At 38.5% G+C, this 15,315-nt stretch overlaps 1 protein-coding gene across 17 annotated transcripts in view; it reads left to right on the forward strand.

Moving 5' to 3' along the window:
- Positions 1-15,315, forward strand: part of PBRM1 (polybromo 1) — a 56,518-nt gene that overhangs the window by 23,512 nt on the left and 17,691 nt on the right. For 16 of the 17 annotated variants that reach the window (XR_015773703.1, XR_015773702.1, XR_015773704.1 and 13 more), the window contains 13 exons: positions 201-342; positions 811-908; positions 3,561-3,837; positions 4,650-4,755; positions 5,928-6,570; positions 7,447-7,658; positions 8,434-8,619; positions 9,452-9,609; positions 10,165-10,431; positions 11,798-11,943; positions 12,230-12,387; positions 13,046-13,229; positions 14,395-14,605. Coding sequence is in view for 14 of the 17 variants with exons in the window: in XM_088061955.1 (XP_087918081.1) it covers positions 201-342; positions 811-908; positions 3,561-3,837; positions 4,650-4,755; positions 5,928-6,570; positions 7,447-7,658; positions 8,434-8,619; positions 9,452-9,609; positions 10,165-10,431; positions 11,798-11,943; positions 12,230-12,387; positions 13,046-13,229; positions 14,395-14,605 (2,788 nt within the window). In the remaining 3 variants the exon portion in view is untranslated. The remainder of the gene's footprint in view (positions 1-200; positions 343-810; positions 909-3,560; positions 3,838-4,649; positions 4,756-5,927; positions 6,571-7,446; positions 7,659-8,433; positions 8,620-9,451; positions 9,610-10,164; positions 10,432-11,797; positions 11,944-12,229; positions 12,388-13,045; positions 13,230-14,394; positions 14,606-15,315) is intronic. The other variant, XM_088061948.1, reaches the window with a different exon arrangement.

Genomic DNA, 15,315 nt, shown 5'->3' on the forward strand with positions numbered 1-15,315 from the left:
ACTTCCGATACTACTGAAACCATTCTTTGAGGAGAAGTGTTTCCCTGATACAGTTACAAGTGGAAGAGAATCAAAAAGTAAATCCCATTTCTGTAGTTAGAGCTCTTTGACTATTTATTTATCATGCAAATGAGGATATTAAAGAAATGTTTTGCACTGTGTAACTAGTGAAGTAGCTGACTGGTAATTCTCTTTTGCAGAACCAAGCTGAAGAACCACGAGTATGAAACTTTAGATCAGTTGGAGGCTGATCTGAATTTGATGTTTGAAAATGCCAAGCGCTACAATGTCCCCAATTCTGCCATCTATAAAAGAGTGCTGAAAATGCAGCAGGTTATGCAAGTATGTGAAGAAGAACAAGCAAAAAGATATAACTTCATATGCAAATTTATTTCCCTAATGGATATTTTTCCAAAATAATTTGTAACTAGACATGTATTTGCAGAAGTATTTTCTTGCTTAGGGGGAAGTATGGGAATGGAGAGCATCATGAAGTGATTTTTCCTCAGCACACCTGCTGTCTTCTGTGATTTCTTTTGGTCACTTTATTCCTTACTGTGACCCCTAACCTAATTAAATTGCAAGAAAATTGATGATGCAGGGTTTTTTTAGAGTTTGCATGTAATTGAATAAGGCTAAAACCTTTCAGATCTCATTAAGGGTTCCAGTTAAGTGTTGTAGTTGGAAATGCATTGTTTTCAAATTGGTTTCTCAGAAGTCCTGTCAGTTAGAAAGAACTATACTGCTCTTTAATTCTGTTCTGGAAGTGTCCAGCAGTGAGTTTGGCTTCAGGGTTTTGGTTTTTTTCAGGCAAAGAAGAAGGAGCTTGCTAGGAGAGATGACATTGAGGATGGGGACAGCATGATTTCTTCTGCTACATCTGATACTGGAAGCTCAAAAAGGAAAAGGTATCTGCTTCTGTAGTTCCTGCAGGCCATAACATTGCTGCATCTCTTTTTGTTGAAGAGATACCATGTTTTTTAGCATTTGTGTAAGGATTTGTAATTGTGATACATCATTAAGTGTTGATTCTAATTAATTCAAAAGTATTTGCTGACTATTATTTCCCTGTTTTGGTCTATTAATTGGCAGCTGTCAACATCAGTTCAGTAAATAAAATAGGCATTGTAATTGCACTGAATTAGGTGATTTTATTAGTAGATTTCAGGATTTTTAGGGAGGACTTTTTAGCCTGACAAATAGATAAACTGATTATAAGAGGTTGATTACTTAGGGCCCTGTCACATAAACCAAATTCCCAGTGATTTGCAATAGACTCTTCCATTGAGCATAATGATGGCTTATGGGAGGTATTCTTTATGGTGATAGCTCTTTTGTAATTAATACTAGTTATGCATTTCACTCCAGTAAGAGGTAGTTTCTCTAGTCTGCCTTGATAAAATGATTGTAGTGGTAGCAACAGCCAGTGTAAAATTGCAATTAATCTTTCTTTGGTGTTGCTTATGAACACTGGCTTCCTGGATAATTTCTTGTTTTGTCAAAGGAACAACAGTTGTGGGGGGAGGAAGGGAATGGAGTCACCAGCAACCGAAGGTCACTGAAGAGCAATCTAATAAGTGCAAAAATGTACACTCATTAAAAATCTTCAGAGAGAAAATATGAACATGGATTTAGGAGGTGGTGCAGTCTAGGGATGCTGGGAAGAAGAAATGTAATGGAAATGAAAGGCAGACCACAGAACCAAGTAATCAAGAAGGAACAAATTGCAAAAATTGCTAGCTTTGTGATCTTCAGAATTCAAATAGAAGTACTAACCTAATCAAGCAAGTCAAATTGTCATCAGTGTCCTTTTAACCCCATGTTGCTTTTGATCACTTTGTGCCAGACAATACTGAAATGCTTAAAAGGAAAAAATCTGTCAGGCCCTGTCATCTAAGAACAATAAAACAGGAAAGGGAACAAGGGATTTCCCATGTTCATAGGCAAGGGAGATCAGAATGACGCCTGAAGAGCACCTGAAAATGCTTTTGATGTTGTCAGTTTGATACTTGTTATCCATTCACTTGCTGAATGATAGCAAGGAAAAGAAGATCATAAATGCTGCTGATCACAGAAGTGAAGCAATGAGAGAAATTCCAATATGTTGCTGGGAAAGGAAACCAATAACCTATGCAAAATTCATCCTATTGGGAAAATACCAGTTACCAAGAAGAAAGCTGTTTGAAAGTCCCCTTTTATGTATCAGATGCATGACACAAATCTTGAGGATTGGCAGGCCTTTTGCTATTTCTGCTTTGGTTTTGCTTTGCCTACGTCTGTTGAAATGAGTGAGGAAAACCTGGAAACACATTAAAATGGGGAATTTGGCAGCGTGTCTGTGTTCTGAAACTGCTCACCTGCTAGTGGGAACAACTAACCAACATTTGCCAACAGCAGTAATGTTTAGCATATAGAGCATATATTTTGAGTTTTCTTTGTTGTTAGTTTTCATTAGTTACTTTGCTGATCTCAGCAAGCAGTGAGAGATATCTGAGGCATGAGACAATGCTGAATTAGGTATATTTTAAATGCGTGATGAAAAGATCCCCATCCCAGGGAAATCTGTGTTGCAGTTTGGTTTCTATTAAGTTGTACCAGGATATTTTGCACATTCTGCAATTGAAGGTAGTTTTTGTGGTAGTTTTTGTCTTTGCAGATAATACAGTAGTCAAAGTTATAACTGCCTGAGCAAGTCTTAAGGAAATTGCAGATTGGAAGCAAGTGCTTTGTAGTGAGTGTATTACTGAGTGCCACAGTATCTGAGCTGAGACTATACATTATTGATATAAATTTTCTTCTCTCTTATTTGATTTGCTTTTAGGCCATATACTATGTGTGCAGGGAGTCATGTACTGTTTTGTGATAAGCTGTGCCGTGGCTGTCAGATTTCTTGAGACAACCATAGCAGCTGCACACAGGATAACTGTAACATTTGTAGGGATAGCATGTACCATTTTCTACCTGGGTTTGCACTCTTGGTGAGCTTTACTGACTTCAGGCTTCATTTGAATTGACAGATATTTAAGCAATTCTTTCTGCTACATCCTTGATATCCTTGCTTGCTACTGAAGAATGTATGAAATTACTCTGAGATAAATAGCTCATATCTTTGGTATTCTGTGTTTACCAGAAGTAATCATGAATGTACTGACGGGAGGTTTTTGCGCTGCTTACTCTGGGTCTTGAGCTCTTGGATTCAGATGCCTGATCCTGACTGTTGTGTTTTCTCTGAAGCTGCAAAGTGCTCAGAGCTCCTTTTTTGCACTTTGAAAAATGCATTAGTTGGTTAATTTTGTAGAACACTTGAACTCAAGGTCAGTGAGAGAAGAATCATCTTGAAGAGTTGTTTCCTGTTTCTGTCTCGGACTTCTGGTTATGATGCTGTTGTCATTTGCAAATACTAGTGCACTGTCTTAATGCTGAACTTCTTGCGTGTGTTTAGGTGGTTCTGGTTGTTTCTTCATGGTAGAGGATAATACCATTTTGTTATTAGTGTTGGAAGTGGGGATAAGAGCCCCTGACATTTATTCTTTTCCTTTGTGTTCTTCTTAACCTGACAGTAAAAAGAACATACGAAAGCAGCGGATGAAGATCTTGTACAACGCGGTTCTGGAAGCTCGAGAGCCCGGCACAGGCAGGCGGCTCTGTGATCTGTTCATGGTTAAGCCATCCAAAAAGGACTATCCAGACTATTATAAAATTATCCTGGAGCCAATGGACTTGAAGATGATAGAGCACAATATCCGCAATGACAAGTACGCGGCGGAGGAGGCCATGATTGAGGACATGAAGCTCATGTTCCGGAACGCCAGGCATTACAACGAGGAAGGCTCCCAGGTACTCACTGGGGTCAGCAGCCACGCTTCTCTCTGCTGCTTTGCAGACATAAACTGCTGTTAAGATGGTTTCACTTCAACTACTACACGTATTATTTCTTATAATTGTTTATCTAAAGTAGAAATTCTCAGAACTTCTGAGAAAGGCTGTCTTAGAAGGAAAACAGCTTTGTTTTCATGGAAGCGGAGAGTGTGGGAGATCAGACTAGAAGACCTGATTTGTTTAGCTCAGCAAAATGAGTCTGAAAGGAATGTGGTTTTCATTTACAAGTATTTTTTTGGGTGTGTCTATATTGTGATGTTTCTCAGGCAGCAAGAACGATGTAAAACAGTATGGTGGTAAGAAACCTCCAGCTGTTTCTGATAAGGAGCTTGATCAGCTACTGCACAGGTCTTCATCACCAGGATTGGATTTGAAGACCCCAGGGCTGTTCTAGTCCTTTGTACCTTGATGGAATCACAGTGGTTCAAGGGATCTTTCATTGCTCAGCAGAAGGGTTTGATGAGGAAGTTGATAACACAAATGGCTCTTGCCATTTTGTAGTCTTTGGAATGGAAATGCAGCTTAACTGGATAATTTCTTCAACGTTTGTAGCTCCCTGATTTAGATGGTGTCATTAGTTCTGCTTACCTGTGCAAGTCAGTTAAAAAGAAAGGTTTATTTGTCAAATGTACACCTTAAATAAAATATTCCATTTTGCTTTCAGCTTTTCCAAATTAACATTTAAATGTTTCTTAGGAGATAGTTCTAAACTAGTCTAAACACAGTAAACCTTGTTTTGGTTGGATTTTGATTATTTTGCTGATTAATAGGTATACAATGATGCCCATATGCTGGAAAAGATCCTTAAAGAAAAAAGGAAAGAGCTGGGACCCTTGGCTGAAGATGATGATGTTGCATCCCCTAAACTAAAGCTAAGTAAGACAACCCTGTGCATTGCCTTGTCTCATTTCAGCACTTACAGCACAATATGGATAAACAGATCTTCATTTTAGAATAGACATGATCTGCACAGTTGTTAAGACTGACAAGGAAAGCAGAATTATATTTTCAAAATCTTGATAGCAATGACATGTCTCTGTTATACAATAGAAATAAGTTGTTGCATGTAGTGTTTTCTAAGAAAAGTAACTTAGAGTGAAGAAAAAAAGACTTTGGAATGGATGGAAGAATGTAGTCATATAGTGTTATCCAGATGTTAGATGGTGCATTATGTGCTCAGTCAAGTAAGGGGCTTCTCAAATTGAGCACATCTCTTAATTTCACTGGTTAAATGTCTGGGATTTCCACAGAATGATAAAAAAAAGTGAACTCAGTTTGGCAGAATATTGAAAGTTATGAGAAACATGGAAGTGAAGTTTGCTGCATCTGTTCCTTGAGCTGTTGCTCTTACAAACTTGCTACTGCTCAAATCTTATGTTCTCTTAATATGTGTTCAGAACTGAGCAAACTGAGACACATAAAATTGCACAAAAACCTTAAAATAACTGCACACAGTCCTCTTGCAGATTAAATATCCAGCTCCTAGGTAAATCACAGGTGTAGAGAACTCTCAGGCAGAGTCTGTGCAGTGCAGTAACAGAGATCCTGAGTTAATCAAAAAGCCAACCTGATAATCTCATGGGAGGCTTTAATTTACATTACATGTCATAAAGGAATCTGATAATATTTCGAATACTTAATTTTCATATTAGTGATAGCAAAACCTCTGTGGTGACAGGATTTTTAACGGCTGCAGAGACGAATTCATGGAGAGGTGTAATACCCAAATTAGTTTAGAGTAGTTTGTTAATGATGTTTGGTAGGAAAAGACATTTTCCATACTGAAGCCTGAGGAGGCCTTTGCCAGATGGAGCATGGAGCAACATATTCTGTGTTTGGCAAAAAGAGCATTAAAAAAAATTTTATAGAGTTATTAAAAATAAAGGGAGCTGCAGCCTGGAATGGGCTCCATGTTGTAAGGCTTCTGCTCATACCATGAAGTGGTTCTTCCATGAACAATTCTCCGATGGAAACTGGAGATGGACAAAGAAATGTGCAAGTTCTTGGCTTTGTCATTTTAACTTCTTTTTTGTTTTTTGTCGTGTTAGGTAGGAAAAGTGGCATTTCTCCCAAGAAGTCCAAGTACATGACTCCAATGCAGCAGAAGCTGAATGAGGTGTATGAGGCTGTGAAGAACTACACGGACAAGCGCGGGCGGCGGCTGAGCGCGATCTTCCTGCGGCTGCCGTCCCGCTCCGAGCTCCCTGACTACTACGTCACCATCAAAAAGCCTGTGGACATGGAAAAGATCAGGAGCCACATGATGGCAAATAAATATCAGGACATAGACTCCATGGTGGAGGACTTTGTCATGATGTTCAATAACGCTTGCACATACAATGAACCAGAGTCTTTGATTTATAAAGATGCCCTGGTCCTCCACAAAGTTTTGCTTGAAACACGGAGAGAAATAGAAGGAGATGAGGATTCTCATGTGCCCAATGTCACTTTGCTGATTCAGGAACTCATCCATAACCTCTTTGTATCTGTTATGAGCCACCAGGATGATGAGGGAAGATGCTACAGCGACTCCTTAGCTGAGATTCCTGCTGTTGATCCCAACTTCCCAAATAAACCTCCTCTGACTTTTGATATTATCCGAAAAAATGTTGAAAATAATCGCTATAGAAGATTGGACTTGTTCCAGGAGAACATGTTTGAGGTACTGGAGAGGGCACGGAGAATGAACAGGTGAGCAAACACTTATTTTTCAGGTATACTTTATAATGAATTTTGCATTTAATGTTAGACAAAGGCTAAAGTTTTTTTAAGGTGTTTGCTTTCTGTGATATGGGTGTTTGGAAAACTAAATCTCAAAAGCTCTATCAGGTCTTCAGTGGAATGTTTGCTTTCTTTTGAAAACAAGGAAGAAGTTAGTTTTCTGCAGAGAGATAATTTTGACAATCTTCCAAAGGTACACCTTATGACAAACAGGTTCCTGCTAACTTTCAAATTGAAAAAATGAAGAGAGCTGTTCACTAACTGCTCAAATAGTGAATTACTCTTTTGGAGCAATCACACTTGGGTGAGTTATGGTAACACCGTGCAAAAACTATGAACACTTGCAACTTCTTGTAGAGTTTTGCTTGAATTCAGTAGCCTTTCTGGGAATGTGCAGATGAGAGGTTGACTGTGAAGGGCAGGAGGTAAAAAAAAAATCTTAAAACATCTACTAAGAGGATTATAGATAATTAAAATAAGTCCGTTTTTAAATAGTACTGTTGTTACTCAGGTTTTCAGAAACTAAGATTGTAGAGGTCCAGTGACAGGTAGCCTTATCACAACTAGTTACCTTCAATTTCCTGGCATTTCAGGACTGGTGTATACAAAAATCCTGTTTTGGGTGGGCTGTAATGCAGATTACAGTGGACTAACAGGTGAAGCATCACTTAATACTTCATGAACTCAAGTTAATCTCTGCTGCTGCTTATGAGTAAGCACAGAAATCTATTGGCAAAGTGAAGCTTTTGATGGATCACAAAGAGTGGTGATTGATGGGTGTGTTTAGGCTCCTGTTTGACTCTGCAGAAACTGTGTTCTTACCCTGTTGTTCATGTTTTTGTACAGGACTGATTCAGAGATCTATGAGGATGCAGTAGAACTTCAGCAGTTCTTCATTAAAATTCGAGATGAACTGTGTAAAAATGGAGAGATTCTGCTGTCACCTGCTCTCAGCTACACCACCAAGCATCTTCACAACGATGTAGAAAAGGAAAAGAAGGAAAAGCTGCCCAAAGAAATAGAGGAGGATAAGCTCAAAAGGGAGGAGGAGAAGAGAGGTAGCTACTTTTGTTCCATTAATTTTGAATGTACTAAATGAAAAATGTACCCATACATATGATGTGTTGTTCAGCTTTGCCTGCTGAAAGGACCTTAATAATCTGCTTGTCCCTCAGTCTTTTATTTTCAAGTTATGAGAGATTTATTTTATTTTGATCCTTATCAGCCAGGCCAGAGGACTTTTAAGAAAGAGACGTAGGTAGATATTAACCCTATGTGAGCTCTTTAATCAGAATATCTCGGGGTACCAGTATTTATTTCAAGGATATTAAAAAAGAAAACAGTAACTTTTTACTTAAGCTTCTGCTGATAATAAACTTAATTAATATTTCCAATGACCTTTTAGTCATTTTCTTTTTGACAAATACTGACAGTGTTATCTATGATCATGCTTTTGACACTGCTAAAGAACTGAGGTTTGATAAGCCTTTTGTGTTTTGGCTACTGTGGATGTGAAGAGGAGTGGGCTTGCACTACTTTGTAGGGCATGAAGTGTATCCTGAAGGTCCTTTATTTCACAGTTCCTGGCTGTTTCTGTCCATGCTCCATTGTGCACCATGTGTAAAGTAATAAATAAGCTCTCCAGTTACACCTTTACACAGACAGGAGCAGAACTTGAATCATCTTACTTACATGGTTCATCTTCCCTCATGGATGTCAGCAGCAGTAAAGCCTGGTTACTCCAGGCTCAAAGTGAGGCACTGACATCAAGAATCTTGGCTAATATGGAAATGTGACATTACTAACATCTGTTTTTTCCTTTCTTGAAATAAGAAGCTGAAAAGAGTGAAGATTCCTCTGGATCAGCTGGGCTGTCAAATTTACATCGGACCTACAGCCAGGACTGCAGCTTCAAGAACAGCATGTACCATGTGGGGGATTATGTGTATGTGGAGCCTGCAGAGGCCAACTTGCAGCCTCACATCGTCTGCATTGAGAGGCTGTGGGAAGATTCAGCTGGTAAGGATGTCCTCACTGCAGGAAAACACTAGGGTGAAACTTGTTATTATTATTTTAAGCTTCTAATTTCTTTTTTTTTCTTGTGTAGATGTTACTTACTTTATTTGCAGAACTGCTTGGATCAGTGAAGTGCTTGTTTTTTTTGTTTCTGAGTTGCTTTTTTCTAAAGGATATTAAAAATAGAAAATTCTTGGGACAGCATGGGCTTTTTTTGGTGTTCATACCTGCCTACCCTCGAATTGTAAGCCTCTCAGAAATGGGATTCTGAGTGGGATGGACTCCTTGTAATTTAGGTGAACAAGAATGCTGTTTTTCTGTGCTGAGAAATCTGAACCAAAGATGGGCACAGGTTTCCTTTGATCCAGAAAAATAGTACATATTTGAAACTTCTTTATGAATCATTTTTATTGATTTGAGTTGTCATCATGTAATTTATCACAGCATAAAATGAAAGAAATATTTCTTAAAAAACTTAAAAATAATTACTTGAGATTCTTTAAATAATCAGGTGATTATTGTGTGGACTTCAAGGCCTGAAAGTCAAAATCTATAAATAAGAATGAATTTCTTCTTTATTTTTCTGAGACAGGTTTTACTGGAGAAATAACAATTAGCCGGCTTTTTAAAAAACCTTGTTTTCCTTTTCTGAAAAGTTGAATATTTCCCTGTTTAAGAGGAGGTTGCTCTTAGTATAAATGACTACATGGCTATTTGATTAATCAGTCAATTGCTAATTGTTCTTACTTGACTCATGTGCTAGAGAATATCATCTTACGTTTTTTTTTCCTTTCTGTCTCCCTTCTCTTTTTTTTTGTTGTTTTTTATTTTGAAGGAGAGAAATGGCTCTATGGCTGCTGGTTTTATCGACCAAATGAAACTTTTCACCTTGCAACACGAAAATTCCTGGAGAAAGAAGTTTTTAAAAGTGATTATTACAATAAAGTTCCTGTTAGTAAAATTTTAGGCAAATGTGTGGTCATGTTTGTCAAGGTGAGAGTCTATTCAGATTAATTTATAAAACAAGTAATGCTTTCTGTGATTTCCTGTAGAGCTGTAGGCACTCCAACATAGAGACATTCCACTAATACCTAAATAAAATAGGACTTGCTTCTGTGGGCTGTTTGGATCTTCCTTTGCTTCCTGTCATAAGTGGTTCACCCAGGTGATGGAGTTTCCCTGTGCTGGTTGATTTGTGCTTATGGTTCACCCCTGGCTTGGTGAATGTGTCCTTTTTCCAAGTCAAAGCACAGAAATCTTGTGATTTCAGGCTGCAGATCTTGTATTTTTTAATGCACTGGATTGGTAAATTAATAAAACCTAACTCTTCTCACATGCCAACCTGTACTGAATTAACCCCTTCTCCAAGGGTGGGATTTCTTGTTTGTTGTTATTCTTAGTAAAACTTGGACGTCAAACTGGAAGAGAACTCAGCAAAGAGGCTTCTGACAGAAGCAGTGAAAAAACTGAAGCCATGAGAGGGAGTTCACTGTGTCTGTGGGGTGTGGGTGTTGCTGAAATATTTAATATTTTTCCTTCAATCTGCAGGAATATTTTAAATTGTGCCCTGAAAACTTCAGAGATGAGGACGTTTATGTGTGCGAGTCGCGCTATTCTGCGAAGACAAAGTCTTTTAAAAAGATTAAACTGTGGACTATGCCTGTGAGCTCTGTCAGATTTGTCCCACGAGATGTGCCCCTGCCTGTGGTCAGAGTTGCTTCTGTGTTTGCCAATACAGACAAAGCAGATGAGGAGAAACACAGTGAAACACTGGAGGACAGTAAGGTGGGAGAAAGTATCCTTCATCTTGAAAAGGTATGCAAGGGGAACGTTGATTATATTTGACAGAGAATGACAAAATATCAGCCCTTGTGGCTTGGGGTTCACCACATCCAGATGCAATAATAAAATATAAATTGATATAATATTTCTGTTATAAATTATATTACAGACATTTGTAAATTAACACAAAATATAACTAGGCGTAAGAGAAAATAATAAACTGTGTAAATATTCGTTACACGCCTTTTTCTTGTGATCATGTGATGGAGTTGGTTGGATTTTTTACCACTTCAGAAAATTGGACTTTTACTGTAAAGCCTGCCCTAAGCCTAAAGAACCAGTAGAATTAAAAGTCTAATTTTAGTTCATGGCAGTGCTGAAATGCTTTGTTGTGTAGCATTTCAGTAAAGCAGTTGGTAGCTAGGCAGCAGTAAGTAATACAAAATATTTTATTGTTTGTGACCTGTTTGTGGTTTATAACTAGTTTATTGTCAAAATGCTAAAGAATATTTCTGTCCAACATAGTGGATAAAATGGTTCATTTATTGTACCTAGAGTAAGAAAACAAATAAATTTAGGTAAATGCATTAAAATCAGTTAAATTTAATTAGTTTTGTCCACAATAAATTAAGAGCCTTGAAAAATAAGAGACTCAAAAAATATCATAAATCACTAAAAAAACCTATAAAAATCCACTTTGTATTTTCTACACAGAACCTGAGAACACATCCCCAACACACCCATTGTCAGCTTTTGTCAGACACCTGGTGTGTATTAGTGTATTTATTCACATCATGACAAAAGATGGAATTAATTCTACTGGGAGAATGAAAACTCTTAGGATCTTGTCCTTCTATGCCTTGGTGAGACAGCCTGTGTTTCCTTGGCTTTCTGGTAACCCAGGCTGAAAGATGAAATGAGGCACAATTGCAGTTTTTACTAAAAAGTAAGAAATTAAATAGGGCAGATGGTATGAATTTGTAAGCAATACATGGAATTCCTATTTTTGTATAAGAGAGTTGAATCATTATATTTTTGTGTCTGTTAGCTTGGCCATATATCCAGTTCTTGCTCCCAAAGCACATTACTGGGCTTTAAACCGTCAAAGTTGACATGGCTTGGCTTGGCCAGTTTACTTTGAAGCACTAGAACAAAAAAGGACCTGTAAATTATTAATCTGGCAAAGTTAGAGCTTTGTGAAATAGGAAAGCTTGTGACAGACATGGAGGGTATCTTTGGCTTCGCAGTTTTAATTCAGGAAACTTCTGTACACACATCTCTGCTTGGTGCTTACCTGTTATTAACATAAATGTTGAGCAAGGCCTTTTGCTGGAATCTCTTTATTTCTGTGCTTGGTTTTCCTCCTTCCTCAAGTTTCTAAATGCTTCTTCTTCTGCAGGACAAAGAAGATGTTCCAGTAGAAATGTCCAATGGGGAACCTGGTTGCCATTACTTTGAACAGCTCTGCTACAATGACATGTGGCTGAAGGTTGGAGACTGTGTCTTCATAAAATCACACGGCCTGGTGCGGCCTCGAGTAGGAAGGTAGGGGCAGCTTCTCTGTTTGCAGTTTACAGCTGTAAAAATAACTTGGATAAAAGAGGGGCTGGTTGCAAAAAGGTATAAAAGAGGATGGGAAAAAATGTGAGTAATTGTTACAAGGTCTTGATAGATTGAGGTGGAATTTTAGCTGCCTAATAAAAACCTGGTCCAGTTGTACAGTTAGAATTGGCTGTTCTGTATTTGTTTTCCACTGTTTTCCTGAACATCCTACTGCCTCATTTGGGAGAAATGGACTTTCATTTATGTTGCTGGTTTGGTTTCTCTGCAGAATTGAGAAGATGTGGGTGCGAGATGGAGCCGCATATTTCTTTGGTCCAATCTTTATACATCCTGAAGAAACTGAGCATGAGCCAACTAAAATGTTCTACAAGAAGGAGGTGTTTTTGAGTAACTTGGAGGAGACCTGTCCCATGACTTGCATTTTGGGTAATTATTAACAACTTTAATCTGATGGACTACTTCTTTTCCTACACAATCTGAAGTGATTGAAGGCTATGTGTAGGTTTGATTCCAAGTATGTCTTTTTCACTGAGGGAGGGAGGAGATACTATTCAGTGAGTTTCTAATATCCATTCCTGCCTGTGGGACCTGTTGTGAGGATTCACTATAAGGAAGCTTTCTTACAATGTATGATATGAAAGTGAACATTGTTTACAGCCAGAGAACAGAAAACTCCATTTTTCTTGAAAATTAATGTAATTACTCCAATACATATTACCTGGAAAGTTGAAAGGAGGAGTAGGAGGTTGAAGTTTGATTTGTTGCAGAAGATGATGGCTGTACTTTGTTTTGAATTTAGGATGCTGTGATAAATGCAGTAACTGACAGTGATCAAGGGGGCTTGTGACTTCGTGTGTTCTCTAGTTCTTAAAAAAAAATCCGAAAGCTGCATTAAGTTGCTGTGGGTTTTTTGTGAGTGACATTATTTGGTTGGAATATCAACTGATGTATTTTCCGTAGTTGCGCCAAATTCCAGGAATCTTCCACACTTACGAGACAGGCAAAAAAAAATGGACTTTCCACACTTTTAAAAAAAAGTCTGCAAGTGTGGCTGCCTTCTTACCCAGCTCTTTCATTTCTGCAGGAAAGTGTGTCGTTCTGTCATTCAAAGACTTCCTCTCCTGCAGACCAACAGAAATCTCCGAAAACGATGTTTTTCTTTGCGAGAGCCGCTACAACGAAAGTGACAAACAAATGAAGAAATTCAAGGGGTTGAAGAGGTTTTCACTGTCTGCAAAAGTTGTAGATGATGAAATATACTATTTTAGGTAAAAATGTAAGGGGAACGAGGGGGTCACCTGAGCATTCTTCTGGATTGCAGTGGACTGGCAGCTAAGCCCCCACGCAGCCTTTTGGTCACTGCCCCACAGTGGAATAGGGGAGAGAATCTGAAGGGCAGAAGGAAGAAAAACTCCTGGCTTGAGTTAAAAACAGTTGGGAAATTAAAGCAAAGCTACATGCACAAACAGAGCAAGATCAGCGGGCAGATGTTTGGCTGTTTCCTGGAAAGCAGGGCCTTGGCACATGGAATGGTTACTGGGAAAGACAAATGCCATAACCCTGAATGTAGCCTGTCCTTTCCTTCTCCCCATATTTTATTGCTGAGCACGGTGTCAGAGTATGGAATACCCCCTTGGTTGGTTTGGCTTAGCTGTCCTGATTGTCTCCCCTCCCAAATCCCTGCCCAGCCCCAGCCTGCTGGGGCACAGAGTGGGGAAAAGGAAAGGCCTTGATGCTGAGCTGTTCAGCACTAATTACAGCAGGATGTGTTATCCACACCATTGTCTCACAGATCCAAAACATGGCACCTCTCGGCTGCTGTGCAGGGAATTAACCCCATCCCAGCCTGACCCAGGACACCCACACAAGTCAGAGGTGTAATTTCAAAGAACCACACTCTTGGAAAGAAATCCAGATGACATCAGTCTTTTTATGGTCTTCATACCAATGGATGTTTTCTTTTTCTTCCTCTGACTTCAAGTTGTTACTTTATCAGATTGGTACATTCTCTTGGATATTGTGAAAATACTTAAGTCCTCATTATGAGTAAGGAAAATCTTTTGGTGAATATTCATATTAATAAAACAAAAATATTAAGTTCTAACAAGTAAAATGTGAAATCTAAGGAAGCTGTGTTGTTAACTGCCTTCTATTGTAGAAATTATGTACTTGTATTAAAATCCCCTTCTAACTCATAAAAAATCCTTCTAACAAGTGACTGAAATGAAGCATTGGGCATAGACACAAAATTAGTTCTGCTCAGGGGTCTGAAAGGAAGCGTAGTCTTAAGTCACCATCTTAAGTCACCATCGTTTCTATATTGTTCAGTCAGAAATTAAGAAAAGTTGATTTTCTCTTCAAAAACAAGTTCATTCTCCTGTAAGGTATGAGTCTGTTCTCAGCTCCTTTTTGTCTTCCTCCTCCACCTTCCAGAAAACCCATAGTTCCTCAAAAAGAGCCATCTCCTCTACTGGAAAAGAAGATTCAGCAGCTGGAAGCAAAATTTGCTGAGTTGGAAGGAGGTGATGAGGACATGGAAGAGATGGGAGAAGAGGAAGGTGATATGACTGAAGCACCTTCTATGCCTCAGCTTCAGGCCCCCTTAGCCAGTGATTTGGATATAATGCCTTATACTCCACCACAGGTAAGGATTTTCCTTCAGGAACCCTTGAACCTTTATATTCCACATTCTTTTTGCAATCCAAATGAAGAAAGTCACATTTTATCATATACAAACAAAGGATTTATACTGAAATTTACAAGTATATGGAGTAAATGACACAAAACAATTTTGCCATGTCCAGTATGATATCCAGGTGATACTGTTTCATTCCATTAAAATATTTTTAAAGGAAATCATTCAGCTGAGGAAAACCCAGGGTACATTTTTATGTATTAGTGTTGTTTCTAATAATGAGGTTTTCTGTGACACTTGTTCAGAAGTATCAGGCCTTTATATGTAATTCAGATAGAAAACTTCTTTATACAGCCCTGGAATTTGTATAACTGAATGTGGAAGCAGAGCGAGGAACTGCCTTACCTGGAAATTCAACTAACCAAAAAAGTTTGTTTGCAACTGGATTAAACCCTTTATCTGTGTTGCCACACTCCCAAGCTAATGCCAGTCTTAAAGAGGCCATGGGAATGATCTGCTGGGAACAGGAGGGAGTTTCAGACACTTTTATGACCAGCAATGTTGATTTCTTCTGCATTACATTGAAAGGATATGACCCCAGGGTAGAAATGTCTTTGGATGTTGTGAAAGAGTTGCTGAAATTGAAAGCTTTTGCCTGGTTTGAGTGTGATCTTTTGCCATGTGGGCACAATCAAATGTATTTTCCCTTGCAAGGTTGC

This window comes from Pseudopodoces humilis, chromosome 13, assembly GCF_049639895.1.
Source record: "Pseudopodoces humilis isolate 2021_Gansu_Grassland_sample_001 chromosome 13, ASM4963989v1, whole genome shotgun sequence".
In the NCBI taxonomy this organism is placed as follows: Eukaryota; Metazoa; Chordata; class Aves; order Passeriformes; family Paridae; genus Pseudopodoces; species Pseudopodoces humilis.